The 12,682-nt window shown below is 42.5% G+C and overlaps 1 protein-coding gene across 1 annotated transcript in view; it reads right to left on the reverse strand.

The window, feature by feature from the left end:
• Positions 1 to 665: 665 nt before the first annotated feature.
• Positions 666 to 12,682, reverse strand: part of LOC306866611 (anoctamin-1-like) — a gene marked incomplete at both ends in the record, with an annotated part of 51,451 nt that continues 39,434 nt past the window's right edge. Inside the window, 5 exon segments of the mRNA XM_079411871.1 lie at positions 666 to 878; positions 1,153 to 1,258; positions 1,333 to 1,517; positions 9,746 to 9,798; positions 10,060 to 10,212. Of these exon segments, the coding sequence (XP_079267997.1) occupies positions 666 to 878; positions 1,153 to 1,258; positions 1,333 to 1,517; positions 9,746 to 9,798; positions 10,060 to 10,212 (710 nt within the window).

The raw sequence follows: 12,682 nt of genomic DNA on the forward strand, positions 1-12,682 counted from the left end.
AAATCCTTGTCTAAAAATCTTTATATCTTCTCCCATATTTAGGCTTTGTTATAAATAGAGGACAGTAGATATTTTCAATCACAAACAACTGCAAACAAAACAATCAAAACCTTCCGGATTGAAATCAAAAGGAAATATCACATTTCAATCAAAACATCTAACAGCCTTTTTTATGAGTCAAACAAACCTTAGCATTCAAGGGGGCGATAGAGTTCTTACTATCTTATAAATGTGTCTGTCATTATGTTGGATATGTTCTCCAGGTAGTGGAGAACAACACTAACTTGCTCAACAAGATTCTTCAAACTGTTGAGCCATGACAATAACTGACCTGCAAGACAAGACATCTTCATCTCCACAACCTTCATCAAGCACACCTCACCAGGGTTACTAGAGCTGACCGACTCTGATTTATGCTAATGTCCAGCAGTGCTAAGAAACTGATCGAGCTCACGCAGACAGGTGTTTTCATTCACATGTGTAACGGCAGCATTCACTGAAAGAAAAGAATGACAGAGAGAAATGAATATGACACAAAACACAGATTTGCGAAGCATGAGGAGCTGTAGAATATGAGCTGGGGCAGTGTGAACTGGTTATTTCAGAGCCAGCAGCGGTCTGGGATCGTCAGTGGAATGTAACGAGAAGCTCTGAGGCTGCTGGGGTTAGTAGTTTCTGCAGGCCGTGTGAGACGCCGAGCGCGAGCGCATCGGAGGACTCGTTTCCATACAGCCGTCCTCTATCCGGGTCTTTCCCTGCTCCTCTTTCATGAACAGGTCCATCATGAGGATCTTCTCTTTATGGATCTGTAAGCTGATGTCTTTGGGAATATCTGGGATGATCCAGTCCACAACGTCACTCATCAGCATCACCACATTCTGCAGAAGACGAGAAAAGACTTGCACGAGTTCCCCTTTCTGTTCCTCCTATCACAAACCTCTAAAGAATCTAATCAATAAAATACAAACTACTTTTTTTTGTCCAGTTCACTCAGTACCTTTGATAACCTGAGTCTAGCACAAAACATCCACAAATATTATTTTCTCAGTTTTTAGCATTTTTATCCTTAGATTATTTATTTTCTTTGGCAATAATTTAAGGTAGCTGATACTGTGTCTTGGAGAGCTGTGTCTTTAGATGTTAGACACTAACCTGAAAGACAATGACAAATGCGAGCCTGGCGGCCAACACTGCCCAGAACTCTTTTGAGATCTCGTATGGTGTCGGAGACCACGGAGGCTCTCTGTAGTCTTTATACCTGGAGGAAAAGGAGAAATTAAACATTCATGTGGTGTTAATTGAGTTTAGAGCTCTTATTATAGGTGACCGTACCTGCAGATGTCCACATGGAAGCCCAGGTGAAACGGATCCAGTGGAGCTGTACCGTTCTGGAAGTGACTGACGTTAAAGTAAGACAGCGTGTGGTTGACAAAGCCGTGCATCGACCCGTCTGGACTGTACATGTACTGATACACCAGCCGTGGAATAAAGTCTGACGTGAAGGAGATCACAAACGCCTACAAGATAGATGACAGCTTTTAATATTTGTAAAGGATTATTTCCTTTTTTTGCCATTTTAACAATCTTCTCATGAATATAAAATTAGCAGGTGCAGACATTAGTAACAGTAGTAGGCACAGTAGTAATGACTTTATGAACTACTTTACTTTCAAGATCTATACTGTTAGAGATAAAAATGTAACCATGGAGCTGTCAGCCAGAGTATCGCATCAGATATAGATCTGTACACTATAGACTATACACTATAGATCCCCTGAGGAACAATTCCACTCATTCTCTTCTACTGGAAATGAAGAATTGTAAAAAACTTGTTAAATCATTGAAACCAACAACCTGTATTTTAGACTCTGTTCCTGTCACAGATTGGCCAGGCTCTGTCACCAGCCAGTCACAGCGCACTCCTTCACCTGAGTTCTAATCACCCACACCTAGACATCATCAAGACGCTCATCACACACTCCTCAAATATACACACCTCACAACACTCCAGTGTCCGGTCTCGTTCATACGAAGAGGACTACAATTGCTGTCGCAGCTCTATGCCTGCTACGTACCTCCTTGTCTACTTACCTGCTGTGTTTTCTCACAAGTGTGTTCTTCAGCGATCCCCAGTCTGTCTGCTTCAGAGTTCAGTCCCAGTCAGCCGTATTGGTTCCTTGTCTCCTGTAAGAGAAGATTATCAAGTTAACATCTCTCCAGATTTCCAAAGACATCCTGAATTGCTACTTACCTGTTCCACTCCTTGTCGCTCATCATCTGTCAATAAATACCTGTGAATTATCCGACATGCTGTCTGAGTCCCTCTTCTGTAACAGAAGACTGGATCAACACCGACAGATAGAGATATGAGCACGCCAGACCCATTCCAGGAGCTTGTGGATAGGCTCCGACGGGCTCTCACACCGGCTCCTCCCGTCACTTCCGTAACCAACACCGCTAGTTCTTCTACCGTGATCTCCACTCCCATGGCCAAACCAGCGCCCTTCTCTGGTGTGGTGGAGGAGTGCAACGGCTTCCTATTGCAATGTTCGCTTGCCATTGAAATGCAACCACTCTTATATCCCACTGAAAGGACAAAAATAGCCTTTATCATTTCCCTTTTAAAGGGCAAAGCTCTACAATGGGCAGAAACCATCTGGGCTCAGGAAGGCCCAGCCACTCAATCACATCAAGACTTTGTGAATCACTTTCGTGAAGTTTTTGGCAGACCAGCATATTAGTAAGTGAAAAATTATATAATTTACGTCAAGTTTCTCTGTCTATTAACGAGTATTAACGAGTATCCAGTTTCGAACCCTAGCAGCAGCCAGTGGATGGAACGAGCGATCTCTATTGACAGCCTATCATCAAGAGTTGGAACCCAGACTTCGGTTACAGCTGGCTGCCTACGATGAGACCTGTGGGCTAGAGAGCCTTATCCAACTGTCCATTCGATGTGCTTCACGTATGAAATCCTGTCTTGAGGACCAAACCTCACTTTCTTGTTGCAATCCACTCCTCCACCACCCAGCCAGTCAATACCCTCCAGAACCAGTCAGTGAACCCATGGAAATCGATCATACTCGCCTGCCAAATCAGGAACGACAGAGAAGAATAAACCTCAGACTGTGCCTTTACTGTGGTGAGTGCTATCTGACCGGTGATACAGAATTTAAAACCTTTGGCGATTGAAGCTCTGCTTACTGCCCCCAAATTCTCTCTTCCAGTCTATACCCTCCTCAACTCCAGGTCAGCCGGGAACTTTATCTCGGGTAACCTCTGTCGCCGGCTCAACCTCTCAACCGCAACCACCAAGACCAAGTATCAAATACAGTCGGTGACTGGCACCTCCCTCTGCCGTAAGAGTGTGAACCGCAGTGCAGGTCCTGTCCGCCTGAAAGTGGATTTGCTGCATGAGGAGGAAATTCATCTACTGGTTCTGGAGGGTTCAACAGCAGACATCATTCTCGGAAGGCCCTGGTTTGTTCAACACAAGCCCAACATCTCCTGGCATACTGGTGAGGTCCTGAAGTGGGGTAACCAATGCTTTCCCGGCTGTTTTCCCAACGTACCCAAACCTGTATCACCCCCAGTCAAGACGATCACTGTAAACTCCACCTCCACTGAAAGCCCTCCGGAGAAACGGCCCATAGACATCCCAGCCTGTTACTCCCACTTCAGCGACGTGTTCTGTCCCCAGAATGCCTCCCAGTTGCCTCCACATCGGCCATGGGACTGCGCAATAGACCTCATACCGGGCGAGCCAGTGCCCCATGGGAAAATTTACCCACTTTCCATTCCAGAACAGAAGGTCATGGAGGAGTACATTGAGGAGGCACTCAAACAAGGTTACATCCGCCCTTCTACATCCCCTGCTTCTTCGAGTTTCTTCGTTGCCAAAAAGGATGGGGGATTACGACCTTGTATTGATTACCGAGCCCTGAACAATATAACGGTTAAGTTCCGTAATCCCCTTCCTCTCGTCCCAGCAGCGCTAGAACATCTTCGAGGAGCCACCGTGTTCACCAAGTTGGATCTCCGCAGCGCCTACAACCTCATCAGAATACGTGAGGGGGATGAGTGTAAAATGGCTTTTGTGACCCCTACTGGTCACTATGAATATCTGGTCATGCCCTATGGTCTTGTCAACGCCCCCTCCGTATTCCAAGACTTTATGCATGAGGTGCTCCGGGAGTTTCTTCATAAGTTTGTGCTGGTCTACATAGATGACATCCTCATCTACTCCCGGAGCATGGCCGAACATCACCGCCACGTTGCGGAGGTCCTGAAACACCTGAGAGACTTCCACCTGTTCCTCAAGGCAGAGAAGTGTTCGTTCCATCAGTCCTCAGTGCAGTTCTTGGGATATAACATCGACAGCGGTGGCATCCAGATGGACGAGGGGAAGGTAGACGCCATTTGGAAATGGCCCACTCCTGACCCCATAAAGGAACTATAACGTTTCCTGGGGTTTGCCAACTTTTACCACCGCTTCATCTACAACTACAGTACCATCACTAGCCCTCTGACTAACCTGCTTCACAACAAACCCAAATCTCTCATCTGGACCCCAGCTGCCACCGAAGCCATCGACTGTCTCAAGAATGCGTTTACGAACGCTCCAGTCCTCGTACACAAAGACCCCAGTAAACCATTCGTTGTGGAAATTGACGCTGCCACCTCAGGAGTTGGTGCCATCCTTTCTCAGCAGCAGGGGACACCATCTAAACTCCATCCATGTGCCTTCTTTTCTCGTAAACTCAGCCCGGCGGATCCTCCTCCTCGCCATCAAGCTGGCCCTCAAAGAGTGGAGGCATTGGTTGGAGGGTGCGCAACATCCATTCACAGTCCTTACTGATCATAAGAATCTGCAATATCTGAAAGAAGCCAAAAGACTTAACCCTCGCCAAACCCGATGGGCGCTCTTTTTCACACGTTTCAACTTTATGATTTCCTATAGACCTGGTCCCAAGAATGTAAAATCTGACGCTCTGTCTCGACTCCATGATTCTAAAGAAAAAAGCAATGAAGAATGCTCCAATGCTTCCACGGCCACTCTGCCGGGCTGCCCACCCGGATTGCAGTATGTCCCCAAGGCTCAACGCACATCTCTCATTCAGTCCGTTCATGCATCTCTGGGCACTGGCCACCCAGGGGCCAACAACACCCTCTCGCTGCTAAAAGATCGCTTCTGGTGGCCCAATATGGCTAGAGATGTAAGAAGGTTCGTCCAAGGCTGTGTAGAGTGTGCCATGTCCAAAACGTCACCTGCCAGCTGGTAAGCTGCTTCCTCTGCCCGTTCCTAATCGGCCCTGGTCACACCTAGGAGTTGACTTCGTCACTGATCTGCCTGCTTCTGATGGTAACATTTGTATTCTCGTGATTGTTGATCAGTTTTCAAAGTCATGTCGTCTTCTTCCTCTCAAGGGCTTACCCACAGCCATGGAAACCGCTGAACTGATCCTCAACCACATTTTCCGGTATTATGGCATCCCAGAGGATATCGTCTCTGATTGTGGACCACAATTCATATCACGGGTATGGAAAGCCTTCTTCAAGCTCCTAGGTGTGACCATTAGTCTGTCTTCAGGATAGCACCCCCAGACGAACGGGCAGACCGAAAGAAAGATCCAGGAAGTAGGACGATTCCTTCTAACCTTCTGCCACGGCCACCAGGACTCTTGGAACCAGTTCACTGGCTGGGCCGAGTACGCCCAAAACTCCCTGCGCCAACCTGCCACCGGTATGACTCCCTTCCAATGCGTACTCGACCACCAGCCACCCCTGTTCCCCTGGTCTGGGGAACCGTCGGAAGTACCATCAGTAGACTACTGGTTCCGAGAGAGCGAGAGAGTCTGGGACACTGCTCACCACCATCTACAGTGAGCAGTGCGTAGGCACAAGATGACAGCCGACCTTCGAAGATCCGAGGCGCCCCAGTACCAAACGGGACAGAAGGTCTGGCTGTCCACCAGGGACATCAGGATGCGCCTACCCTGCAAGAAATTAAGTCCCAGATTTGTTGGCTCCTTCACCATCATCAAGCAAGTCAACCCGATCACTTACCAACTCCAGCTTCCACCCCAGTACAAGATTCATCCCACGTTTCACGTATTCCTGCACAAACCTTACCACTCTCCTGTCTCTCCGTCCACAGAGCCTGGTCCGACGGAGGAGCCCCCTCTCCCATTGATCCTGGAGGACGGCGCCATCTATCAGGTCAAGGATATCTTGGACTCCCGGCGCCATGGTGGTCATCTGGAGTACCTCATGGACTGGGAGGGCTACGGCCCAGAGGAGAGATCTTGGGTCCCCAGAGACGATGTACTAGATCCAGCCTTGCTCGAGGAGTTCCATGCCAGTCATCCCAATCGTCCTGCGCCCAGAGGAAGAGGTAGACCACCACGACGTCGGGGTCCTCGGCCGTCAGGAGCGGGCTGTGGAGAGGGGGGTAATGTCACAGATTGGCCAGGCTCTGTCACCATCCAGTCACAGCGCACTCCTTCACCTGAGTTCTAATCACCCACACCTAGACATCATCAAGATGCTCATCACACACTCCTCAAATACACACACCTCACAACACTCCAGTGTCCGGTTTCGTTCATATGAAGAGGACTACCATTGCTATCGCAGCTCTATGCCTGATACTTACCTCCTTGTCTACTTACCTGCTGTGTTTTCTCCCGAGTGTGTTCTCCAGCGATCCCCAGTCTGTCTGCTTCAGAGTTCAGTCCCAGTCAGCCGTATTGGTGAGGTGTGTGTCCAGTTCCTGTTCCTTGTCTCCTGTCTAGAGAAGATTATCAAGTTAACGTCTCTCCAGATTTCCAAAGACATCCTGAATTGCTACTTACCTGTTCCACTCCTTGTCGCTCATCATCTGTCAATAAATACCTGTGAATTATCCGACACGCTGTCTGAGTCCCTCTTCTGTAACAGTTCCATCTAAACTACTAAAAGAGGTGCTTCCAGAAGTAATAGATCCTCTTCTGAATATTATTAACTCATCATTGTCATTAGAATATCTCCCAAAAACCTTCGAACTGGCTGTTATTAAGCCTCTCATTAAAAAGCCACAACTTGACCCCAAATAACTCATTAATTACAGACCGATCTCGAATCTCCCTTTTCTGTCAAAGATACTAGAAAAGGTTGTATCATCACAACTATGTTCCTTCTTAGGCAAGGAAAGTTTATTTATATAGCACATTTCATACAAAGTGCTTTACATAAAAGGAAGTGAAATAGTCATTAAAAATAATAATAATATAAAAAATTATTTAAAATGAATTTAAAAACGTTAAGGATAGAAAATGATTATACATAAAATACAGTGCAGTCAGTTCGGACGTAGCACAGTGCTCATTCAACAAATGCACAGCTAAATAGATGAGTTTTGAGTCTTGATTTAAATCTGATCTCTTCTGGAAGCTGGTTCCAACTGCGGGCGACATAATAGCTAAAATCGGACTCCCCTTGTTTTGTGTGAATCCTTGGTGTTTCTAACTGACTCGATCCTAATGATCAGAGTGGTCTGTTAGGTTTATATTCAGTGAGCATATCAGCAATGTATTTGGGTCCTAGGCCATTGAGTGATTTATAAACGATTAAAAGAACTTTAAAATCAATCCTAAATGTAACTGGAAGCCAGTGTAAGGACCTGAGGACTGGTGTGATATGCTCAGATATTCTTAGAGAAAAATGGTATCTGTGAGGAATTCCAGTCAAGATTTAGACCATATCATATTACTGAGACTGCACTCATTAGAGTTACAAACGACCTGCTTTTATCATCTGATCGTGGTTGTATCTCTCTATTATTGCTACTGGAGCTTAGCGCCGCGTTTGACACTATCGACCACAACATTCTTTTAAATAGACTAGAAAATTATGTTGGCAATAGAGGAAGTGCACTGGCATGGTTCAAATCGTACTTATCTGACCGCCATCAATTTGTGGCAGTAAATGAAGAGGTATCATACCAATCACAAGTGAAGTATGGAGTACCTAAAGGCTCAGTACTTGGCCCCTTACTTTTCATGCTTTACATGTTATCCTTGGGAGATATCATTACGAAACACGGTGTTAGCTTTCACTGTTATGCTGATGATACCCAGCTCTATATTTCTTCGCGACCTGTTGAAACTTACCAATTTGCAAAACTAACGGAATGTATAGTTGACATCAAAAACTGGATGACTAGCAATTTCTTACTGATAAATTCTGAAAAAACAGAGGTGTTAATTATTGGACCAAAAACTTTTGCATGTAATAACCTAGATCACTGTCTAATACTTGATGGCTGCTCTGTAAATTATTCATCATCAGTTAGGAACCTAGGCGTACTTTCTGATATCAATCTTTCCTTCGAAAAACATGTTTCTAGCATTTGTAAAACTGCATTTCTCCATCTTAAAAATATATCTAAATTACGACCTACTGTACACAGCAAAATCCCCAGTGTTAATTTAACACTCTGAGTGTTGACTCACTGGACTCATGTAAACACTGAAGCAGTGTTAAAGTGAATGAGATCATTAGGTGTTTAATTGAGTGATGATTGACCAATAAAACACATGAAAACTCCTGATTTTAAGAAGCAGAATCACCACAGGAGAAAATGTAAATTTCTATGTCACCATTTTAGTGGTCAGTGTTTGCATGATTTGGGATCAAAACGATTTATAAGACCAAAAAGGGACCAAAAATAAAAGATCCTCTTCCTGCTGACTCCAATGAAGAAGAAGAAGAAGAAGAAGAAGAAGAAGAAACGTCCCGCTTGCATAGAAGAGCCCCAGCAGTGGATTACGGCTCTGACATCTCTCACAGCTGAGAACGCTGTCTGGCAAGACTATTGGAACATATTTAGCCTAAAAGAGCATATTTCCAAAATGCCATGCCTTGAATATGGTTCATGCAGGGCACTCACTCGCAGATTTCTTTCTTTGAAGATAGTGACTTCTCCATTTTTCTTCTTCTCAGGGATCTCTGAGGGAAAACAATTATCTCCCTTATTAATATTAATTATTAATAAAGTATTCATTTATTTGAAATGCCAGAGGAAGAGATTCTCTAAATATATTGTTTGCCAAGCCACATTATTTTTAATTTGCGCTGCTTGTTTGCGGCCTTCTGCTAATTTGTGCTGCTCTTGGTAGATTGCGTTGGTCATTATGGAAATGAGATGTTGCATCTGTGTCCTTTAATGTGCCATTGTCAGTCGATCAATTTTTTGGAATTGCTAATCCATTACAAAACATTGCTAAACATTGTCTTGTTTAGTAAATCAGGCCCTTAGACTGCTCTGCCTCTACTTTCTAGTTGGAATTTTTTACGTTTTTTAAATGTAAGTGAAATCTTGAAAACACACAATCATCAGCTACAGAAGAATCACTTTTGCGATGGATTACTTTGGATCAGATGTGAGCAGGACAACAGAAGCTAAATGGTCACCGCTACACGAATCCATCTCAAAGACGGCTTCCAGTATTTTCAAACAGAACAGTTCTAGTGCTATGATTTCTAGTTTTTAATGGCAGTAATTTGTGTGGAGTTGAGGCGTACAAGGTTGGGTTCGTCATGCGAGTTTCAGTGTTGAAGTCACTTGATTTGGCAGTGACCTCTGAGTGGTCTTGTTCATAATGGCACTGTTAAAGAATATAAAGTGCTGCACACAGAAGAGCTGGAAATTCACAGTTCGAGGGTAAATGGGACAGCTAGTGATACTACATTAATAGACACTTACATTGACAATAACTGCCACTTTTGCGACTCCTCTGAGAATATTATACCAGATTCCTGTGAAGACAGCATGAGGAACACAATTAGTTTATCAGATTTTTGAGGTAAACCTCTTTAAATACACCCAACAGATGATGCAAAACAGTTATTAATCTGCAGGAATATTCCAACTGTAGATTCATGAAACTCAATATATTCCCTTCTTTCCTAAACTGTAGCACAAGTTTAAATTCTTCTCAATTGTAATGGACAATGATGTGAGTTTTATTATATGATTTACTGACTGTGAGAAGTGAAATATGACGTGTAAATGCAGACCGATGTCTTTGCCTCTGGCTGCATCTGGTCTTCTGAGTTCTGCCACAAACTTCTTGGCATCAAGACGGATTTCAATGATGTTGTTCAGGAGGGCAAACAGAGGCGCCAGCGGAAAAGATGCCACAAACAGAGTCACAAAGCCAAACTGGATTACTGTAGGAACAGAAGCACAATAATGAATAATTCATTAATTAATCTGACAAAACAAGACATATTTGTCTATCTTCTTTGTAAGGAGTAAAACATCTGAAAATTGTTTAGTAAAAAAGACTACATTTTCTTTGTTGGCCATGGTTAGGTGTATTGTGTTCAGATTTATATATTTTCTGGAAAGAGGCAGTTATTATATTATAGCTATAAAGGTTCAATAGTTCATGCATGTTCAGAACCTGTTGGTTTCACAAGATAGATCATTTACCAAAGTACACAGTATAAATTTGGATACTGATTTTTTTTTTCTCCCTTTTTTTCCAAACAAATACAGAACAAAAGAACACATTCCTAAGAGCAACTTATTAACATAACAGACATATACATACAACGGTCACCAAATACAGCTTATACTGCATCCATGAGTATTTAGAGTATTCAGATTCTTCCATACAAAGTTTATTGATTAGGAGTCAAAAGAGAGATGGTAGTATACGTTGTGTCAGGATTATTGATTTATTACCCTCATAAAAATTCCACCCCCCTCCCATAACTGGACACCTGTTTGGACACCTGTTTGTACACCCCTAGCCCCCACCGTCTCTAAGCGGCCATTTTATTGACCTTATGGTGAACTTAAGAATTTATGACTGTGTGTGTGTGTGTGTGTGTGGGACCAATGTTATGTGCTTTAAACTTTAAATGATGAATTTGTGTTAAATGGGTAAAGGGATATTTTATTAAAGTGTTTTCACATACACATCAAGAAAAAAAAAACATCAAACATGTACGTAAAACGTACAAAGACTGTTTATTTCCCTACAAGTGTAGACTTAAAACAGGAAAAACGTAGAAAATAAAACCAAAAAAGCATTAGATACTATCTTTCCTATCTTAAACTAGTTGTTTGACAAAGTTAAATAGAAGAAGTGAGCGCGTTCGTTTAAACCTATTTTGCGGTTTTAAAAAGTTGTGAGTTTATAACAGGTACAAAGTTAGATAATATAGATTCGTTTTTATCTTACGATGGTACGTGTGTTTTTCCCTTACAAGTGGACACTAGTCTTGTTAAAACAGTTTTAGGAAAAACTAAAACAAATAAAAAAGCATTAGATACGCTATTTCCTATCATTAGAATTTAAAACTAGATCGTTTGACAAAGTTAAATAAATAGAAGAGTTGCGAGCACGTTCGTTTATCTATAACAAAAAAGAATCGGATGCGTTAGTTAAAACAATAAGATATTTATCAAAAAACTATGTCTTGCTTTAAAAAAATAGTTTGACTTTATAACAGACATAAAGTTAAATAATATAGAGACGAGTTCTCTTACCGTGAAGTGAAATAAAAAATATCAGACCGTTAAAACACCAGCATAAGATAGCTGTAAAATCTTCTCACATTACAATTGAAAACCTAGTCTTTGTCCCAACTTAGAAAAGTTAAACAAATGTCTATCTTACGCAGCGTCCGTTTACACAACCTCACGCTTCTGTGTCAAAACTGAGAATGAGCTGCGGGCCGCTGTCAGGACACACCCACAGCACCGCCCTCTAACGCTGTAAGGACAAACCGGGCTGAAGATTTGCATGTTAAAGAAATTAAAGTAATGTTTTAACATTAGAACAAAGTTATTTATAAATATTTTACATTTCTCAATTAATGAAACCGTTCACCATTCATCATAAAGCTTTTCACTTTTGAAATTAGGTTAATCTATACAACTTTTCTTTTAAACATTCACCTCTAGGACACAGGGGAAAAATGTTGTTTTCAAAAACATTGTTTGAAAAATGTTCTTATTTTATTTAAGCGTCTTAATTCCTATAATAGACCTTTGATATCTGTCAAGCTTCTGCCGTGGTATAACCCAGACTTTTTTTCGTTTTAAAAATGAGGTTACACAAGCTTCTTCTAAACATTCACCTCTAACCCAGGAAAGTGTTGTTTTATTTTATTTTATTTTAGTTATTTACACTTAACACCTTTTATTTATTTACTCTTTGATATTGTCAATCTTAAAACTTCTAGTGTGCTATGTCGGTTAAAATACACATGTGTGAGGACAAACTGAAATGTATACAGAGTAATAAAATCAGCACACCTCTCTGATTTTCTTGCCGTAAGACTTGTTATCAGTTGAAACAGACGTACAACCTCTAAACATTTACATCAACACACAATATGCAAAATATCACCGCTCATGCACCACGATGAAACGAGAGAAGTTTGAAGATGGCGCGCAGAATCCTTGACGCTGTGCTATATCAGTTGCACGCGCAAATATCAGAATGAAAAGTGGTAAGAGAGGATTACACTTTGATTTTCTCACCGTAACACTTGCGTGTGTTATCTATCAATTGAAACAGAAGTGCGTAATTAAACCTCTAAAGTTTTACAACATGCACCTGCGAGCGCGCAGGGTCTGATGCGAACTTTGCCTAAAGTTCACTGATCAAAGCATCTCTATGAC

This window comes from Barbus barbus (genome assembly GCF_936440315.1).
Source record: "Barbus barbus genome assembly, chromosome: 48".
NCBI classification, from domain to species: domain Eukaryota; kingdom Metazoa; phylum Chordata; class Actinopteri; order Cypriniformes; family Cyprinidae; genus Barbus; species Barbus barbus.